General features: G+C 49.6%; 1 protein-coding gene across 1 annotated transcript in view; it reads left to right on the forward strand.

The window, feature by feature from the left end:
- Positions 1 to 21,247, forward strand: part of NID2 (nidogen 2) — an 82,356-nt gene that overhangs the window by 60,937 nt on the left and 172 nt on the right. The window contains exons 13-20 of the mRNA XM_082216577.1: positions 3,066 to 3,296; positions 5,130 to 5,351; positions 8,132 to 8,301; positions 12,181 to 12,310; positions 13,759 to 13,930; positions 17,068 to 17,225; positions 19,384 to 19,507; positions 19,962 to 20,074. Of these exons, the coding sequence (XP_082072703.1) occupies positions 3,066 to 3,296; positions 5,130 to 5,351; positions 8,132 to 8,301; positions 12,181 to 12,310; positions 13,759 to 13,930; positions 17,068 to 17,225; positions 19,384 to 19,507; positions 19,962 to 20,074 (1,320 nt within the window). The remainder of the gene's footprint in view (positions 1 to 3,065; positions 3,297 to 5,129; positions 5,352 to 8,131; positions 8,302 to 12,180; positions 12,311 to 13,758; positions 13,931 to 17,067; positions 17,226 to 19,383; positions 19,508 to 19,961; positions 20,075 to 21,247) is intronic.

The following is a 21,247-nucleotide window of genomic DNA, read 5'->3' on the forward strand; positions in this document are numbered from 1 at the left end:
GCCTCGCGAGACGAAAAACTCGCAAGATGAAAGGTTTTTTTGTTTTCGAGTTGCTTCGCAAGACGAATTTCCCTATGGGCTTGCTTCGCAAAACGAAGCTTGCCCCCGCACCCCGGACCTCTTTTGAAGCAAGGGGCGGCGGGGAGAAGATCACTTCTCCCCGTTGCCAGCCCCGCAATCTCCGGGGACAGAGGGGAAGGCGCGTGCAATCTTCTCCCCGCCGCCCCTTGCTTTAAACAGGTCCGGGGACAAAGGGGAAGGTGCGCGGCGCTTCCCCTCTGTCCCCGGACGGTCTCCATAGGAACGCATTGATTGATTTTCAATGCATTCCTATGGGAAACCGTGCTTCGCAAGACGAAAAACTCGCAAGAAGAAAAAACTTGCAGAACAAATTAATTTCGTCTTGCGAGGCACCACTGTACAGTGATACCTTGGTTCTCAAAGTTAATCCGTTCCAGAAGTCTGTTTCCAAAACAAAGCGTTCCAAAACCGAGGCGCTTTCCCATAGAAAGTACAGTGGTACCTCGGGTTAAGAACTTAATTCATTCTGGAGGTCTGTTCTTAACCTGAAACTGTTCTTCACCTGAAGCACCACTTTAGCTAATGGGACCTCCTGCTGCTGCTGCTGCTCCGCCAGTGCGCGATTTCTGTTCTCATCCTGAAGCAAAGTTCTTAACCTGAGGAGAGCGGAGTCTGTAACCTGAAGCGTATGTAACCCAAGGTACCACTGTAATGCAAAATGGATCCATCCATTCAGGCTTTTAAAAACAACCCCTAAAACAGCAATTTTACATGAATTTTACCATCTAACGAGACCATTGATCCGTACATTAATGTACTGCAGTCACACAATCAATCAATCAATCAGTAGCTGAACTGGGTTCCATGCAGTCCCAAAAACAAAACAAAAAGAGCTGCAAGAACAAAAACGCAAAATAAATCGCAAAAACAGGCAGAGCTCAGCGTAACACTCAAAGCGGAGCACATTCAGCTTCCGAAAACAGTTCGCAAACTGGAACAATTACTTCCAGGTGTGCAGTGTTTGGGTTCCAAGGTGTATGAGTACCAAGGCGTTTGAGAATCAAGGTACCACTGTAGTTGTTTATTTCCTTGATGGGAGGGCCTTCCACAGGGAGGGCGCCACTACCGAGAAGGCCCTCTGCCTGGTTCCCCACAGCGTCCAACCAGATGCCTGTGGGGGAACCCACAAGCAGGATTCGAACTCAAGAGCCCTCTCCCCTCCTGTGTTTTCAGCAACTGGTATTCAGAAGCATTGCTGCCTCCCAACAGAATGGCCTCATGTCCGCAGAGACATAGCCCCATCAGGGTAGCTAGCCGTAGGATGTTGGACCATGGTGTTGAAGGCCCGGGTTCAAATCTGCATCACGCCACAAAGTTCACTAGCGATACAGTCCTAACTCCTTTTTGCCTCCACAGATGTTGATGGCAGGGTGCAAGGGTGCTGTGTGGTTGCACACAGGAGCAGGGCTTGTCTGCACAAACCCAAGTGGACTTTAGACATGGAGAGAGGTTGTCTGAAATGCCAGGGGTGCCATACTCCAGATTTTCCCGGACATACAGTGGTGCCCCGCAAGACGAATGCCTCGCAAGACGGAAAACTCGCTAGGCGAAAGAGTTTTCCATTTTGGAGGTGTTTCGCAAAACGAATCTCCTATGGGCTTGCTTCGCAAGACGACAATGTCTTGCGAGTTCCTGCTGTTTTTGTTCCTTCCCCCACTTTTTCTAAGCCGCTAAGCCGCTTATCAGCTGATCCGATCAGCAGATAAGCCGTTAAAAGCCGCTAATAGCGCTAATCCGCTAATCCTTCAATGGGCTTGCTTCGCAAGACGAAAAAACGGCTAGACGAAGAGAATCACAGAACGGATTCTTTTCATCTTGCGAGGCACCACTGTACCGTATTTTTCGCTCCATAAGACACACTTTTTCCCTCCTAAAAAGTAAGGGGAAATGTGTGTGCGTCTTATGGAGTGAATGCAGGCGGGAGGCTCTGCTCAGCACTCCCTTTAAAGAGCCATGTGAGCATGTGTGTGGCTCTTGGGGGCTTTTCCCCGAGGAGGGAGAAGGGCAGCCCATCACTGACTCCCCGCGGCTCGTGAAAGGGAGCGCTGAGCAGAGACCGGGATGCAGACAGGCTCTGCTCAGCGCTCCCTTTAAAGAGTATTTTTTGTCTTGCATCCCCCCTCTAAAAACTAGGTGCGTCTTATGGTCAGGTGTGTCTTATGGAGCGAAAAATACGGTATCTGGAATACTGCAGTCAGAAGCAGCGTCCGGGTGGAAATCGCTAAAAAATGTCCGGGGAATTCTGGATATACGGCAAGCCATGTCAGCAGTCTCCTCTATGACAATTTACCTTAAAAAATAGCTCCAAAACTTCATTATTATTATTTTGTTTGCGATTTTGCCAAAAAAGCTCAACACCGTTGGGCAAAACTTTGCAAAAAAAAACCCCCAAAACCCTCATCAACTTTTGTGATATATCAGCTTATCACACTTTTTGCCAACTCTAGTGGGATTGTACCCCGATACAGTGGTGCCCCGCAAGACGAATGCCTCGCAAGACGGAAAACTCGCTAGACGAAAGAGTTTTCCGTTTTGGAGGTGCTTCGCAAAACGAATCTCCTATGGGCTTGCTTCGCAAGACGAAAATGTCTTGCGACTTCCTGCGGGTATTTTTTTCTCCCCCCCTTTTTCTAAGCCGCTAAGCCGCATATCAGCTGATCCGATCAGCAGATAAGCCGCTAAAAGCCGCTAAAAGCGCTAATCCGCTAATCCGTCAATGGGCTTGCTTCGCAAGACAAAAAAAACGCTAGACGAAGAGAATCACAGAACGGTTTCTTTTCGTCTTGCGAGGCACCACTGTATTTCAGATATCTTGGAGACATTAACAGGAAGCCTAAGGCACCGGGCTTTTCAGCAGAGGTTGGGTGGTCATCTGCCCTGGATGCTTTAGCTGAGATTCCTTCATTGTGGAGGGTTGGACTAGATGACCCCTGTGGGTGCCTTCCGACTCTACAATTCTATTATTCTTCCCCCCCCCCCGGCAGTTGGCGTGCAGAGGATGACCCGCTGTGAACACGAGCGGCTGTACGCCAGCCAGCGAGGCGCTTCCTTCCCTGGGGCCCCCCACGTACCCGAGTGTGATGACCAGGGGAACTACAGGCCACTGCAATGCCACGGCAGCACCGGGTATTGCTGGTGCGTGGACACAGATGGCAAGGAGATTCCTGGCAGCCGGGTGCCACCGTCGTCTTCCCAGCCAACTTGCAGGGTCCCAGGTTAGTCCCTCGTCTGCCCTTTGCTATGGTAAACTATCTGGGGAAAACAAGGGGGGTGCTGTTCCTCTGGGGGTCTAGGACAGGGGTCAGCAAACGTTTTCAGCAGGGGGCCGGTCCACTGTCCCTCAGACCTTATGGGGGGCCAGACTATATTTTTTTTTTGGGGGGAAGAGTGAATTCCTAAGCCCCACAAATAACCCAGAGGTGCATTTGAAATAAAAGCACGCATTCTACTCATGTAAAAACACCAGGCAGGCCCCACAAATAACCCAGATACGCATTTTAAATAAAAGCACACATTGTGCTCATGTAAAAACACGCTGATTCCCAGACCGCACGCAGGCCGGATTTAGAAGGCGATTGGGCTGTTAGTTAAGGACAATTAAAAGTAACAGGGAAATTAAGAAATGTAGATTAAGTGATAATGATTGAAAAATCTTCAGATGTGGTTGATGGAAGTCCAAAACATTGTATAAGATAAGAAAATATGTTATATGATTGTTGGGAATGATATGTTTTATATATAAAGGTAAAGGTAAAGGGACCCCTGACCATTAGGTCCAGTCGTGGCTGACTCCGGGGTTGCGATGCTCATCTTGCTTTACTGGCCAAGGGAGCCGGCGTACAGCTTCCGGGTCATGTGGTCAACATGACTAAGCCGCTTCTGGCAAACCAGAGCAGCGCACGGAAACGCCGTTTACCTTCCCGCTGGAGTGGTACCTATTTATCTACTTGCACTTTGATGCGCTTTCAAACTGCTTGGTTGGCAGGAGCAGGGACCGAGCAACGGGAGCTCACCCTGTCGCGGGGATTCAAACCGCGACCTTCTGATCAGCAAGTCCTAGGCTCTGTGGTTTAACCCACAGCGCGCCACCTGTGTCTATATATATATATATATATATATATATATATATATATATATATCTTTCGAAAGCCATCCATCAGCATTTAACTTGTGCAGTTTGAGCTTGGAGACACCTGGTTGAAACACCACCGAGTTAAATGTGAGCAGAGCAGAGGACATTATTATTATTATTTATTATTGACGTGTTAAATTTTTAGACTGCCATTCATCAAGGGATCCCAGGGCGATTTGCAATACAGTGGTGCCCCGCAAGACGAATACCTCGCAAGACGGAAAACTCGCTAGACGAAAGAGTTTTCCGTTTTGGAGGTGCTTTGCAAAACGAATCTCCTATGGGCTTGCTTCGCAAGACGACAATGTCTTGCGAGTTCCTGCGGGGTTTTTTCCCCCTCCCCCCTTTTCTAAGCCGCTAAGCCTCTTATCAGCTGATCCGATCAGCAGATAAGCCGCTAAAAGCCGCTAATAGCGCTAATCCTCTAATCCGTCAATGGGCTTGCTTCGCAAGACGAAAAAACCGCTAGACGAAGAGAATCACAGAACGGGTTCTTTTCGTCTTGCGAGGCACCACTGTATAGAAACACAAAAGTAGGTATTGACCAGAGAAGGAATGACCGCTGGGTCACGATTCTGTAATATCTGCTAAGTTTTTGTTGCTGCCAGGTTTAAGATCTGCTGAATTTGAATGCAAGACTTCAGTGGCGATGGGGGTGGAGTCTGGGTCTTGGGGAAGACCTGACCTTCCAGTATTTCTCTTTCTTTACAGGTTTGCAAACCTTGGTGTGGGTCCCTTAAAACTAGCGTCTCTCAAACTTGGGTCTCCAACTGTTGTAGGACTATGCTTCCCATCATCCCGGACCACTCGTCCTGCTAGCTAGTGATGATGGGAGTTGTAGTCCAACAACAGCCAGGGACCCAAGTTTGAGAAACACTGATTTACACCCTCTTGGTTTTTTTTGTTCGTCCTTCAGAGCCCACCCAGAGGCCGCAGACCATGTGCGAGCGCTGGAGACAGAGCCTTCTAGAGCACTACGGGGGCAGCCCAAGGGGTGACCAGTATGTGCCCCAGTGCGACGCCCTGGGCGAATTCACCCCCTTGCAATGCCACGGGAACAGCGGCTACTGCTGGTGTGTGGACGAGCATGGGCGCGAGGTCCAAGGGACGAGGTCGGAGCCTGGAGTCCCCCCTGCGTGTAAGTGCTGTGGCGTCAGAAGCAATTCTCTGCAAAGCCTTCAGGGGAGGCGGTTTGGCAGAACACAGGCAGCATGGCTGTTTGTGGACAGACAGGGAGTCCGTGGCAGAAGACACGGGGATGGGCATGGTGGAGCCAAGGCAAGAAATCCTGTAAGGCTGGGGAAACGTTTATTTCAGACAAGGTCCACATTCCTCTCCCCCTTGCTTTTCAACATCTACATGCAGCCGCTGGGAGAGATCATCAGGGGGTTTGCGCTGGGTGGCCATCAGTATGCAGATGATACCCAGCTCTACCTCTCTTCTAAATCAGAACCAGTGAAGGTCCTGGGTGAGTGCCTGGAGGCGGTTGTAGGATGGATGGCGGCTAATGGATTGAGGTTGAATTCTGAAAAGACAGAAGTTCTTGGGGGACAGGAGGCGGGCTGGTGTGGAGGACTCCCTGGTCCTGAATGGTGTAACTGTGCCCCTGAAGGACCAGGTGCGCAGCCTGGGAGTCATTCTGGACTCACAGCTGTCCATGGAGGCGCAGGTCAATTCTCTGTCCAGGGCGGCTGTCTACCAGCTCCATCTGGTACGCAGACTGAGACCCTATCTGCCTGCGGACTGCCTCGCCAGAGTGGTGCATGCTCTAGTTATCTCCCGCTTGGACAACTGCCATGTGCTCTACATGGGGCTACCTTTGAAAGTGACCCAGAAACTACAACTAATCCAGAATGCGGCAGCTAGACTGGTGACTGGGAGCGGCTGTCAAGACCACATAACACCGGTCCTGAAAGACCTACATTGGCTCCCAGTAAGTTTCCGAGCACAATTCAAAGTGCTGGTGTTGAACTTTAAAGCCCTAAAGGGCCTCAGCCCAATATACCTGAAGGAGCATCTCCACCCCCATTGTTCTGCCCGGATGCTGAGGTCCAGCGCCAAGGGCCTTCTGGCAGTTCCCTTGCTACAAGAAGCCAAGTTACAGGGAACCAGGCAGAGGGCCTTCTCGGTGGTGGCGCCTGCCCTGTGAAACGTGCTCCCATCAGATGTCAAAGAGATAAACAACTACCTGACATTTAGAAGACATCTGAAGGCAGCCCTGTGCAGGGAAGTTTTTAATGTGTGACATTTTAATGTATTTCTAATCTTTGTTGGAAGCCGCCCAGAGTGGCTGGGGAAACCCAGCAAGATGGGCGAGGTACAAATAATATTATTATTATTCCCTTCTAGTCAACATTATGGGGGCCACATTTATTTTTTATTTTTTTACTTACTTACCCTATTTTCCATCTGTAAGACTTCCCCATGTATAATAAGCCCCCTATTTTTGGGGACTCAGATTTGAGAAAGTGGGAGGGAGATGTATCTATGTATAAGACGCCCCCTAATTTTTGACATTATTTTTTTAGGGGGGGGAACGTATTTTTTAGGGGAAAATACAGTACTTACTTACTTACTTACTTACACACACACCAGTTTTATATCCCGCTTGATTGCGGAAAACCGCCAAGTCGTTTGCAAAAAAAGAACGTCACAGTGAGATTGTTAGTGAAAACCGTTGCGGCGTTAATTTCAAAAGAGCAATAGAATAAAAAACACGCCAGCATGCTAAGTATCTAGGCAGGCTTGTCCAAGCAGAACGTTTTTAGCAGGTGCCAAAAGGAGTAAAAAGGTGTCAAGAGGCGGGGAGTTCCAGAGGGTATAACCGATGCTAATTTTTAAAAGCAGATAAGAGGCTGGGGAAAGTAGCAGGTAAGACTGGTATAGAAAAGACCCTCTTGCACCCCCCCCCACCCTGAATCGGAAGAAAGGGGCAGGGGCTGTGCAGGGAAGCCCCATCAAGCAATTTCGTAGGGTAGGCAGTAAGAACACACACAGTCCTTTGGGTACCATCTCTGAGCCATGTAACACCTTTTGCCTCTCCACCTGGGTGGCTCAGTTGGTTAGAGCGCGGTGCTGATAGCACCAAAGTTGCAGGTTCGATCCCCGTATGGGACAACTACCGTATTTTTCACACCATAGGATGCACCGGACAATAGGACGCACTTTGTTTTAGAGGGGGGAGAACAAGAAAAAAAATTCTCCCCCTCTCTGCCCAGCGCCCCTTCAGTGAAGCGGCAGGAGGCGCTGCACAGAGAGGGGGAGAACTTTCCCCCTCTTGTTTTCCTGCTCTGAAACAAGGTGCCGTTTAAGGTGCGTTCAGGCGGCTACCTTGGAAGCCTGGAGAGCAAGAGGGGTCGGTGTGCACTGACCCCTCTTGCTCTCCAGGTTCCTTTCGACCTGCTCTTTGGGGCTGGCGGGGGGAAGCTCACCACCAGCCCCAAAGAGCAGGTCAGGGAGCAGCGGAAAGGCGCAGCGGAGAGGCTCCTGCCATAGCCGCGCGTCACCTCTCCATCAGGGAGAGGGTTGCGGGGCTATGGCTTCTTTAGCCCCGCGTGCGCTCTCCCGGCTGCAGAGATGACGCGCGGCTATGGCAGGAGCCTCAATAGCTGCGCGTCACCTCTCCAGCCGGGAAAGGGTTGCGGGGGGCTTCTTTAGTCTCACGCGCGCTCTCCCGGCTGGGGAGGTGACGTGCGGCTATAGAGGCTCCTGCCATAGCCGCGCGTCACCTCTCCAGCCGGGAGAGGGTTGCGGGGCTATGGCGTCTTCGCTCCATAGGACGCACACACATTTCCCCTTCATTTTTGAAGGGGAAAAAGTGCGTACTATAGAGCGAAAAATACGGTACGTATTCCGGTATTTCAGGGGGTTGACCAGATGATCCTCAGGGTCCCTTCCAACTCTTCGATTCTCCCGCAGGCCTGCCCAGCGTCGCCCCTCCAACCGTCCGTCCCTCTCCGCGCCCCGACGTCAGTCCGCCCTCGGCCGGGACGTTCCTGCTGTACGCCCAGGGCCAGCAAATTGGCTACCTGCCTCTGAACGGCACCAGGCTTCATAAGGAGGCAGCGAAGACCCTGCTCTCCCTCCATGTAAAGTATTTTTCCTGGGGGGTGAGGGTGGGTGGGGGGCAAAGGAGGAATGGGTGGCTCTGGGGGTGGGAGGGCTGGCAAGGCCTCAGTTCAGACCACCTCTTCCCATGCCAAAAGACCACATGTGGGGGGCAGAGGCAGGCTAACCCCGACCCCAACCTGCCTCCCACATCTCTGGAGGTGGAAAGGATCTAGGATGCTGTGGTCAGTGAACTTCCTGGCTGAGTGCAGATCTGAACCTGGGTCTTCTTGCAGCATTTGGAAGTATCGTGATGTTGGAAGCCCAGGGCTGGATTTAGGCGCAGCTAAATCTGTATCCAGGGCAGCTGTCTACCAGCTCCATCTGGAACTCTGGTTGAGACCCTCCCTGCTCGCAGACTGTCTCACCAGAGTGGTGCATGCTCTGGTTATCTCCCACTTGGACTACTGCAATGTGCTCTACGTGGGGCTACCTTTGAAGGTGACCCGGAAACTACAACTAATCCAGAATGCGGCATCTAGACTGGTGACTGGGAGTGGCTGCCAAAACCACACAACACCAGTCCTGAAAGACCTACATTGGCTCCCAGTAAGTTTCCGAGCACAATTTAAAGTGTTGGTGCTGACCTTGAAAGCCCTAAATGGCCTCAGCCCAGGATACCTGAAGGTGCGTCTCCACCCCCATCGTTCTGCCCGGACACTGAAGTCCAGCGCCAAGGGCCTTCTGGCGGTTCCCTCGCTGCGAGAAGTGAGTTTACAGGGAACCAGGCAGAGGGCCTTCTTGGTGGTGGCGCCCGCCCTGTAGAACGCCCTCCCACCAGATGTCAAGGCAATAAACAATTATTTTACTTTTAAAAGACAACTGAATGCGGCCCTGTTTAGGGAAGTTTTAAATGTCTGACGCTGGATTGTTTTTAATATTTGGTTGAAAGCCGCCCAGAGTGGCTGGGGAAACCCAGCCAGATGGGTGGGGTATAAATAATAATAAATAATAATAAATTATTATTATTATTATTATTATTATTATTATTATTATTATTATCATCATCATCATCATCATCATCATCATCATCATTATGCCAACTCTATTTCACATATCTTGGAGACATCTATTAACAGGAAGCCTAAGACACATAGGTATGCCTCATATCTTTTATCCCCCCCCCATATGTTTCACAACTTAAGCCCTTTTTTAGTACATGCCCTTAAAAGCTGTTAAAATGAAGTAAATATGTTGTTGTTTAGTCGTTGAGTCGTGTCCCCATGGACCAGAGCACACCAGGCCCTCCTGTCTTCCACTGCCTCCCGCAATTTGGTCAAACTCATGCTGGTAGCTTCGAGAACACTGTCCCACCATCTCGTCCTCTGTCGTCCCCTTCTCCTTGTGCCCTCCATCTTTCCCAACATCAGGGTCTTTTCCAGGGAGTCTTCTCTTCTCAGGAGGTGGCCAAAGTATTGGAGCCTCAGCTTCAGGATCTGTCCTTCCAGTGAGCACTCAGGGCTGATTTCCTTCAGAATGGAGAGGTTTGATCTTCTTGCAGTCCATGAGACTCTCAAGAGTCTCCTCTAGCACCATAATTCAAAAGCATCCATTCTTCAGTGATCAGCCTTCTTTATGGTCCAGCTCTCACTTCCATACATCACTACTGGGAAAACCATAGCTTTAACTATACGGACTTTTTTTGGCAAGGTGATGTCTCTCCATGAAAATATAGACAGACAGATTTCACAGTGAAAGTTGTCTCACTGACTCTCAGCGTTCAAAATTGGGTTCTGGTCCCACCCATGGGAAAAGGTCTGGGATCCATTTCCCTTTCCTTCCTCAAACTCTCCTGTGCCTTTAAATACTGCCCTGAAGCTCCCCTCTCAGAGACTGTTCCTCCCATCTCAAACGGTTAATATTATTTGCCCAGATTTTTAAGGAGCTCCCAGCCAAGAAGTGTTGGCAAACAGAGCTTCCAGGAAACTATTGGGGGGGTGGTTTGTTTTCACCGAAAGGCCGCTGTCCTCCAGACCACCTCTTCATGGTCAGAGAGAGAGCACTTAAACGTGAAATAAAACAAAACCCCAGCCCAGTGGGGAATCGAGCAAATTCGCGGAAAATTAAAACAGGCAGAGAGAGAGAGCAAGACCTCCAGTGTTTCCGCGGGGAAGAATATCACCAGTTGAGCAAAAGTTTTTCCCGAAGATGCAGCTCTCTGGAGATCGTGGGCTCATTTAAACACTTTTCTTTCTCTCAAACAGAAAGTTAACAAAGAAACTGTGTATGTGTGTGTTGAGGGAGGACAGAATACACGGAATTGATTGGTAAAAGGTGCTGATATTTTTGGAGCTATTTGCAGGGCCGAGCCAGGACATTTTGGCGCCTGAGAAAGGATACCCAAAGTGCTCCATTGGGGCCATAGCTGTAGACGTTTCCCTTTTTTTAAAGGGAAATTCCCTTATTCCGAATAGGATTCCTTGCAAGAAAAGGAAAAGTTGACAGCTATGATTGGGGCATCTGTGGGATCGGGACGCTGGATTAGAAGAGTCACTGGCCTGATCCTGCGGCAGGGTTCTTTCCAGTGTGCTCCCCCCCCCCCCGCCCCCAAACAAACAAAACGCAGCAGGGAGCAGACAGACACAGGCTTTCCAAAAATAATTAAGCAATTGCATTTATTGTATTTTAGTAGCATGCAAAACCTTTGGGCCGAAGTTCATAAAATCATGCACAAAAGTGGATAGAGAAAAGCCCCCCCCCCAATCTCTCATAATGCCAGAACTGATAGACATGTAATGAAGCTGAATGTATGAAGATAGAGCGTGTAGGTGCATGCTCTGGTTATCTCCCTCTTGGACTACTGCCATGCGCTCTACGTGGGGCTACCCTTGAAGGTGACCCGGAAACTATAACTAATCCAGAACGCAGCAGCCAGACTGGTGAGTGGGAGCGGCCGCCGAGACCATATAACACTGGTCTTGAAAGACCCACATTGGCTCTCAGTACGTTTCTGAGCACAATTCAAAGTGTTGGTGCTGACCTTTAAAGCCCTAAATGGCCTCAAAGGCCCAGTATACCTGAAGGAGCGTCTCCACCCCCATCATTCAGCCCAGACACTGAGGTCCAGCTCCGAGGGCCTTCTGGCGATTCCCTCATTCCAAGAAGTGAGGCTACAGGGAACCAGGCAGAGGGACTTCTCGGTGATGGCACCCGCCCTGTGGAACGTCCTCCCATCAGATGTCAAAGAGATAAACAACTACCTAACATTTAGAAGACATCTGAAGGCAGCCCTATTCAGGGAAGGTTTTAATGTTTAATCGAATTTTTGCTTTACCAGGAGGTCAGCAAGTCTCACCGGCAGGGGGTCAATGGTTTCTCTACAAAGGGACATCTAAAAAATATGTGTTCAGGGCTTCCTATATCCCCCAATGGACAGTCGCAAATTCTCTGGTCATATGGGACTTTTTTAAAGGATCCTTCCAAGACCGGCAAGGGCAGAGCCAAGCTTTTGGCAAGTGTAAAAGCCCCTTTTGCATTTTTGGATACAAGAAAAAAGAGAGATGCTGCTGGTGCAGCTATATATCTCTCGATTTCTACAATTTTATAGCTGGGGCACCTTGAGCAGTCCTGTTGTCTCTCAGTGTCTATAATTCTTTGCCTAACCATTGCTTTTGCTTGGCCCAAGCCCAGACTTAGAAGGACTTGAGGGGCAAATCCCAGTTTCTGAAAAGTGTTCATAATCAGGGTTTTCCGCATTGGCTGCTAAATTAAACCAGTGCAGCCAGTTATTGACAACTCATCTAGCAAGCAGGTGGTTCCTTGTAAGTGCCGGAAGCAGGAAATAGCGACCGGATTTCTTGGAAGCTGATAATAGCCTTGCCTCAATGTCTGGCTGTTCCTCTGTGTGTATACCCCTCTAGGGTTCCATTGTGGTGGGGATTGACTACGACTGCAGAGAGAAGATGATGTATTGGACGGATGTTGCTGGTAGGACCATAAGCCGGGCGAGTCTGGAACAAGGGGCAGAACCAGAGACGATTATCCAATCAGGTATGTGAAAATTTCTTGTTCTTTAAGCAGTAAGGTAAAGGTAGAGGGACCCCTGACCATTAGGGCCAGTCGTGACGGACTCTGGGGTTGTGGCACTCATCTCGCTTTATTGGCCGAGGGAGCCGGCGTACAGCTTCCGGGTCATGTGGCCAGCATGACTAAGCCACTTTTGGCAAACCAGAGCAGCGCACAGAAACGCCGTTTACCTTCCCGCTGGAGCCTATTTATCTACTTGCACTTTGACGTGCTTTCGAACTGCTATTTTGGCAGGAGCAGGGACTGAGCAATGGGAGCTCACCCCGTCGTGGGGATTCGAACCGCCGACCTTCTGATCAGCAAGTCCTAGGCTCTGTGGTTTAACCCACAGCACCACCTGCGTCCCTTTTTAAGCAGTATGTCATGCAAAATTTAATACAAAGTGATTTAAATAGATTAAAAAAAATTATACTGCATTCTTGAGTATCCCTGTAGTTTATGTATTTCTGTTGCTACTGGTAACTTGAATGGAAAGGTAGTTTTACCTTAAGAGTGTTCCTTTTTTTCATTTGACTTTTCGAAACTCCTGCCATTAAAGACAGACTTGAATTGCGTATGTGGCTCGTTTCCCCTGGGTTCCCAGTCCACATTGGAGGTTGTGAAATACCGCCCCCACCCCAGCTCATATTTGCAAAGTCAGGAAACTTCCCCTAAAAGGGAAACTTGGCAGATTTTTGCTCCGAAGGAGTCTGCAAATCTCTAGGGATTGTTCTGGAGGAAGCAGGATAAGTGCAGGACGCACCTATCACATGCATTGCCCAGGGCAGGTGGGGGGGGGCAGATCAGGTATTTTGCAGCAGTTGGAGGCGTGCTTTGTAAATGCCAGGCTGCATTTCTGAAATGTTCATTGAGGGGCACCAAGAGTCAGGGAGGACTTCGAGGTGTGCAAGACTATCGGGCTTCGAACATCTGGTAAGGCTGGATCATCACTTTTGTTGAATTAGTTAAGCTAAACATTCTTAACTGGATGTTGAATAAATGTGCAATTAATCGTAATCTGGTGAACCGGGTTCGCTTCCTCGCTCCTCCACATGCAGCTGCTCACACTTCTCTGAAGTCTCTCAGCCTCACTCACCTCACAGAGTGTTTGTTGTGGGGCAGGAAGGGAAAGGAGATTGTGAGCTGTTTTGAGACTCCTTTGGGTACTTTGGGTAGTGATAAAGCGGGATATCAAATCCAAACTCTTCTAATTGTGACTGTTTTGAATTGCATTGCGCGATTCCTTATTGGATTGTGCAAACCGCTCTTGTGCATAATGCTTTTTATAGGTTTTCTCACTTCTCAGAAACCTGGAAGTGGCATGATAAACAGAACAGCAGGCAACATGCAGGCTGTACCCCTTTCTTAAAATTTTGAGGTCAATGAATTATTGAGCCTCCATCAAAGTCTTTTCTGGATTTCTCCTCCCTCAGGGCTGATGAGTCCAGAAGGCCTCGCCATCGACCACCTCCGAAGGACCATGTTTTGGACAGACAGCGGCTTGGACAAAATCGAGAGTGCCCGGCTGGACGGCACAGAGCGCCGCGTCCTCTTCGCCACAGACCTTGTCAACCCTCGTGCCATCGCGGTGGATCCCATTCACGGGTGAGTGGCAGGACCCACAGAGATGCAGAAGGGAAAATTCTGAAGTCGTTTTGTGACAACGACACAGTCTGAAGAGCATCTCCTTCAGCTGTCTTTGCATTGATTGCAAAACAACACAAATGAACCAGGGTTTGTGCGGGTTTTAGGCTGCAATCTTACACCTACCGTATTTTTCGCTCTATAGGACGCACTTTTCCCCCTCCAAAAATTAAGGGGAAATGTGTGTGCGTCCTATGGAGCGAATGCAGGCTCCTTGGCTTCAGCGATAGCAATGCGAAGCCTCCAAAGCACAGAGGGAGCGCTCCCTCCTCGCTCCGGAGGCTACGCGTTGCTTTCGCTGAAGCCCGGAGAGTGAGAGGGGTTGGTGTGCACTGACCCCTCTCACTCTCCAGGCTTCAGGGATAGCCGCCTGAAGCCTTTGGAGCGCAGCGCGAGTTTCCACTGCGCTCCGCAGGCTTCAGGTTCCTTTTGCTGAAGCCAGGAGAGCAAGACTCTCCTGGCTTCAGCAGAGAGGGAGAGCTGCACAGCGCCCTTTCAGCGAAGCCGGAGGAGAAATGGAAGGGGCTCCATTTCTTCTGCCACTTCACTGAAGGGGCGCTGAGCAGAGAGGGGGAGAATTTTTTTTCTTGTTCTCCCCCTCTAAAACAAGGTGCGTCCTATGGTCAGGTGCGTCCTATAGAGCGAAAAATAAGGTACTTATTTGAGAGTAGCCACACTGAACTTACCATATTTTTCCGTGTATAAGATGATGCTTTTTGCTTTAAAAATTCGGCAAAAATTGTGTGTAGTCTTATACACGGATAGTGAATGCAGAGGGGGGACGTGCGATGAATGGCAGTAGCGAGCAGGAGATTGGCAGCGGCGATTGGGTGGGTGATTGGTGGCTGTGGCAAGGCCTGCTGGCGATTGGCTGTGGTGAGGTGGGCAGGCGATTGGCAGCTGCAGCAAGTGGGCGGGTGGGCTATTGGTGGTGGTGAGGCAGGCCGGCGATTGGCAGCTGTGGCGAGGTGTGCGATCGGCAGTGGCTGTGCCAAGCGATCGGCAGTGGTGAGCAGGCAGGTGAGTGATTGGCGGAAGTGACCTTCCCCACCCACCCCAAAAAGCTAAACAACTTAATTTGGGGTTAAAAAAATATGGGCCGTCTTATACATGAGGGCGTCTTATACATGGAAAAATACAGTACATCTTCAATTTAAAAAAAGGAAAGGAAAAAGAAAAGGGCAAAGTAAACAAGGGGATGGAGCAACCTCTCTATCATAGAGTTGGAAGGGACCTCGAGAGTCTAGTCTAATCTGCTGCAATGTAGGAATCCTGTCCACAGCTGTCCCTGGGTGGGTTTGAATGACTTCTGGGTAACAGCCAGACACATTGGCCCATTGCGCCACATCATCACTGAGCAGACATGCACAGGGTTGTACAGGTAATAATTTTGAAGGGCAATCTCATTATTTTATTACCCGTTCACAACCCTGTAGGGTGGACCAGTATTGTCATTATCCCCATCTTACTTGCAATTGGAGAGCCGAGTCTACAGGCAGAGGAGAGATCCAGCCAGGGGGCTTTTCAGTGTTTGGTCCCTTAGCTACAGCAGCTCACCAGCACTGTCAATTTCACTCAGATGCCTATTCAGACTGCTTATATTAGCAAGATTCGAACCACCCACCTTCTCATCAGCAAGCCCAAAAGCCTCGGTGGTTTAGACTACAGCACCACCCACTGAACTCCCGTTGCTGTGTCCCAGCTCCTGCCAACCTAGCAGTTTGAAAGCACACCAGTGCAAGTAGATAAATAGATACCGCTGTGGAGGGAAGGTAAACAGCGTTTCTGTGCACTCTGGTTTCCGTCACACAGTGTCCTGCTGCGCCAGAAGCGGATTAGTCCTGCTGGCCACACGACCTGGAAAGCTGTCTGTGGAAAACGCCGGCTCCCTCGGCCTGAAAAGCGAGATGAGCGCCGCAACCCCAGAGTCACCTTGGACTGGACTTAACCGTCCCAGGGTGCTTTAACTTTACCTTTTTTTACCTTAATAAAAATGTTCCCGTCGTTATTTGTTTCCCCCCTTTTTCTGTTACAACTGTAAAAAAGCAAAACAAAAGTCAGATGCCAAGGCCATCACTCTAACCAGCAGGTATTAATCCCCAGAGGTTTGGCAACACAACAACAAAAAGCATTTTTGCCTTCTTTCCAAAAGCTCAAAGGGAGTCAACCAGGGAGTCAGATCTCAGGAATTCCTCAAGTGCAAGGGTACTCACAGAAGCTTTCCCAGGCACTCACAGAGTCATAGAATCATAGAATCATAGAATCATAGAGTTGGAAGAGACCACAAGGGCCATCGAGTCCAACCCCCTGTCAAGCAGGAAACACCATCAGAGCACTCCTGACATATGGTTGTCAAGCCTCTGCTTAAAGACCTCCAAAGTAGGAGACTCCACCACACTCCTTGGCAGCAAATTCCACTGTCGAACAGCTCTTACTGTCAGGAAGTTCTTCCTAATGTTTAGGTGGAATCTTCTTTCTTGTAGTTTGGATCCATTGCTCCGTGTCCGCTTCTCTGGAGCAGCAGAAAACAACCTTTCTCCCTCCTCTATGTGACATCCTTTTATATATTGGAACATGGCTATCATATCACCCCTTAACCTCCTCTTATCCAGGCTAAACATGCCCAGCTCCCTTAGCTGTTCCTCATAAGGCATCGTTTCCAGGCCTTTGACCATTTTGGTTGCCCTCCTCTGGACACGTTCCAGTTTGTCAGTGTCCTTCTTGAACTGTGGTGCCCAGAACTGGACACAGTTATAAACAGAGTTATAAACAGTTATAAACAGTCATGTAAACAGAGTTGGAAGGGACCGCCAGAGGTCATTCAGCCCAACCCCCTGCAATGCAGGAAACCTCATTGTAATTTGTGGAAGAAGCTTTTCTGTTGAAGCCAATAAAATAATTACAGTGTAGGTTTGGTTCTGGTATGTGTGTGCCTGCTTCATGTCCATGACAGCTGTTGACCCCTACCTGGGATGAGGTGATGAAGGAACTTCCCGAAATAATGGGAGTAGCCAGCACACGAATCTCGGGTCTCACTTTGTTTGTGTAACCACTTTGATGTGCAGCCAACCGTAGTTGCTCTTGGCCTCTCCCTCCAGGAACCTGTACTGGACGGATTGGAACCGCGAAGCGCCCAAAATCGAGACATCCACTGTGACTGGGGAACACAGGCGGATTTTGGTCAACCAAGACATTGGGCTGCCCAACGGCTTGACCTTCGACCCCTTCTCCAAACTGATTTGCTGGGCAGATGCAGGTAAGGGGCATTTCGCGGAGAGAAATGGAGGGGGTCAGGAATCACAATTTTAAGGACCCAACAGTCAAGATCAACCACAATCAGGGCTGCACTTCATGTTAATATACCATATTTTTTGCTCTATAAAACTCACTTTTTCCCTCCTAAAAAGTAAGGGGAAATGTGTGTGCATCTTATGGAGCGAATGCAGGCTGCGCAGCTATCCCAGAAGCCAGAACAGCAAGAGGGATTGCTGCTTTCACTGCGCAGCGATCCCTCTTGCTGTTCTGGCTTCTGAAATTCGGAATATTTCTTTTCTTGTTTTCCTCCTCCAAAAACTAGGTGCGTCTTGTGGTCTGGTACGTCTTATAGAGCGAAAAATACGGTAATTGGGTTGCCTGCATACAGAACCTTATTTATTTCCTTGAAACCTGTGTGTACAAACCTTGACTATAAAGGTTGAGAGTGTGCTCTTAAAAACCAGAAAGGATCTGAGTGTGCGGCGTATTTTATTTTTTTTGTTCCCTTGCATCTACAGTGGTGCCCCGCAAGACGAATGCCTTGCAAGACGGAAAACCCGCTAGACGAAAGAGTTTTCCGTTTTGGAGGTGCTTCGCAAAACGAATTTCCTACGGGCTTGCTTCGCAAGACGACAATGTCTTGCGAGTTCCTGCTGGTTTTTCCCCCCTCCCCCCCTTTTCTAAGCAGCTAAGCCGCTTATCAGCTGATCCAATCAGCAGATAAGCCGCTAAAAGCCACTAATCCGCTAATCCATCAATGGGCTTGCTTCGCAAGACGAAAAAACCGCTAGACGAAGAGAATCACAGAACGGATTCTTTTCGTCTTGCGAGGCACCACTGTATACCCCATTTCACTCCATTATGGAAGCCAGATTGCGTCCAGGCGCCAACACACCCCAAACATTGACCAGACCTGAACCTGCTTATCTCAGCAAAGTGGTGGCTTTGTGAACCTTCAGACCAGACTTCCTCAACCTCGGCCCTCCAGAAGTTTTGAGACTACAATTCCCATCATCCCTGACTACTGGTCCTGCTAGCTAGGGATCATGGGAGTTGTAGTACAAAAAATATCTGGAGGGCCGAGGTTGAGGAAGCCTGCTTCAGACCATAACCCGGGACACAAAAAGGTGATGTGCAGGCATTAGGAAAATGGTATTTCAGCAACGCTTGTCTCCTGTTACAGATCACCTAACTAAAGACACCTCCCTCCCCTTCCCATAAGCATTCTGGCGTTTCCTGCCCACAGACCATCTTTTTAGGCTAATGCTCCACTCACAATGTGCCCCCCCCCAACGGGATTGTCAGGGAACTGACATCGGAGCTAGAGGCGGAGGGAAGGCTCCCAAATGATGCTGGAGAAGGGCCCAGCAGGGAGAGAGGCAGCTCCGCAGATGGGGAAGAAATCAGCGCAACACCAGGGATATAGAGGGGCTGATGGGGGAATCGGTGAGAGGGCTCCAGGACTCTTCACCGGACACCAGCGGGAAGAGCACGGGTCCTCCGCTACCCACGCCCACCCTGCGCAGAAGACTTCCGCGCAGAGAGAGTAGGAGACCGGGTGTCAAACAACTTTTATGTTGGAAAAGATTTAAGAAACGCCCACTGACGGATTCTGCTAGCGACTGAGGCAGCCACGAAGTGAAGGGCTGCCCAGACTGAAAGGTTCAGCAAGGCAACAAAGCCTGGAGAGGCGGCAACTTACGCACGAGCAACCCATACACATTACAGGGATGCACAAGTCATTAAGGTCAGCCCAATTCTGCAACCCGAATCATCTACCGTATTGGCCCAAATATAAGCCGCATCCGAATATAAGCTGCAGCTTTGAAATTGGAGGGAGGAAAAGACAAAATACCCGAATATAAGCTGCCGGCAACCTTTCCCCTTCCTCGCTCTCTCCCTTCCAGGCCTTGCAGGAAGAGGACGGGGGACTACACGCGGGGAGCGCCCCACTTTGCCACTCTCCTGGCGCTGTTTGCCCTGCGCTCCTGGCTGCATACCTTAAGGTTGCGAATATAACTTGCACTTTAACTTTTCAGTCTGAATTTGGGGGGAAAGTGAGGCTCATATTCAGGCTAATACGGTATTTGCAATTATGGACCAGAGCAAGGAAGAGAATGCCCCCAATTTAACTCTCCCTCTTTTTGCTTTGGAAAAAGGAACCAAGAAGCTGGAATGCACACTGCCTAACGGGACGGGGCGTCGCGTCATTCAGAACCACCTCAACTATCCCTTCAGCATCGTGAGCTACGCCAATCACTTCTACCACACGGACTGGAGAAGGTAGGTCCCAAAGGCTGGGAGAAAAGCCTTTTTCAACATAAAGCTGATTCCAATTTAAGTGACCTACAAGTTTGGGTTGATGTTCTTCTCGCACTATGAAGGTACCCACACACTTGGTCCAACCATTCCGGATGTGAAAAAGTCACTACATGGGAGAGTTTGTGATCTCCTGCATTGCACAGGAAAAGTGTCTTGGGAACTGTAGAATCAGGCCTCAAAAAATGTCTCACCAGCTCGTGTTTGGGGAACCTGGGCCAGTTGAAGGGTTCAGACTTAACTCCGACCACTCACAACACTTTTAAAGAGTCTTGCATTAGCTGGAGTCATTTTTCATCATTGTGCCTCTTAATCTGTTGACTTTTCACACTTTGGCATAGGCCACCTAGCCACTGCTCTTGAAGGAATGATGTTGCCCTGGATGAAAACTATTTTCCCTCCCCAATTTTCTGCTCAGGGATGGCGTCATAGCTGTGAACAAAGACAGTGGTGCTTTTACAGGTGAATATCTTCCAGAACAGCGAACACATCTCTATGGAATAACAACCGTTCACCCATACTGCCCAGGAGGTAAGATCTGGGGTTTTGCCAGAAATGTATGTTGCTTAACCACTAGCAATTTTTGCTCCCTGGGAAAATTCTTCTTTTTAGTGATTTTTCTCAGGGCTGTTGCAAAACTGTTCTTGCTGCTGACATCACCGTGCAGTAGAACAGGAAACAGCCATGGCAAATGAAACATCACTGTAGAATCCTTGTCTTTGTCTACCTATCGGGACCGAGGGCAATTTACCTCTAAAAAGGTAAAGCGACCCCTGACCATTAGGTCCAGTCGTGACCAACTCTGGGGTTGTGGCGCTCATCTCGCTTTATTGGTTGAGGGAGCCGGTGTACAGCTTCCGGGTCATGTGTCCCGTTATGCCAGAAGCGGTTTAGTCCTGCTGGCCACATGACCCGGAAAGCTGTCTGTGGACAAACGCCAGTTCCCTCAGCCTGAAAGCGAGATGAGCGCCACACCCCATAGTCGCCTTTGACTGGACTTAAACCGTCCAGGGCTCCTTTAAAGGTAAAGGGACCCCTGACCATTAGGTCCAGTCATGACCGACTCTGGGGTTGTGGCGCTCATCTCGCTTTATTGGCAGAGGGAGCCAGCGTACAGCTTCCGGGTCATGTGGCCAGCATGACTAAGCCGCTTCTGGCGAACCAGAGCAGCGCACGGATACGCCGTTTACCTTCCCGCCGGAGCAGTACCTATTTATCTACTGGCACTTTGACGTGCTTTCGAATTGCTAGGTGGGCAGGAGCACGGACAGAGCAACAGGAGCTCACCCCGTGGCAGGGATTCGAACCGCTGATCTGATCGGCAAGTCCTAGGCTTTGTGGTTTAACCCACAGCGCCACCCGTGTCCTCTACAACTGATTAATTCCTATCAGATCTGCACTGTGGGATTCCTAGCAGAAATGTGCTGTGAACTCAGCACATCGATAGGATTTGTGACTGGGCAGTGAGTGAAAAAGAAGATCCAGCTAAAAACTAAACGGTGCCAAAACTGGGGCCTTGCAACAAGTTATAAAAACCTAGCAAGGGCAGGATGTTTTTCGCAGAACATTTTGGCCTCCTCAGAAGTGCGTCAACTTGTGTCTTTTATTCGGCAGAGAAAAGATGGTTTTTTGGCCATCAGAGAGGCATATCACCACCTATGAACTCCACACATACACACACACACACAGCTGGGAGGGACTGGA

The sequence above is a fragment of the Podarcis vaucheri genome (assembly GCF_965113315.1).
Source record: "Podarcis vaucheri genome assembly, chromosome: 1".
NCBI classification, from domain to species: domain Eukaryota; kingdom Metazoa; phylum Chordata; class Lepidosauria; order Squamata; family Lacertidae; genus Podarcis; species Podarcis vaucheri.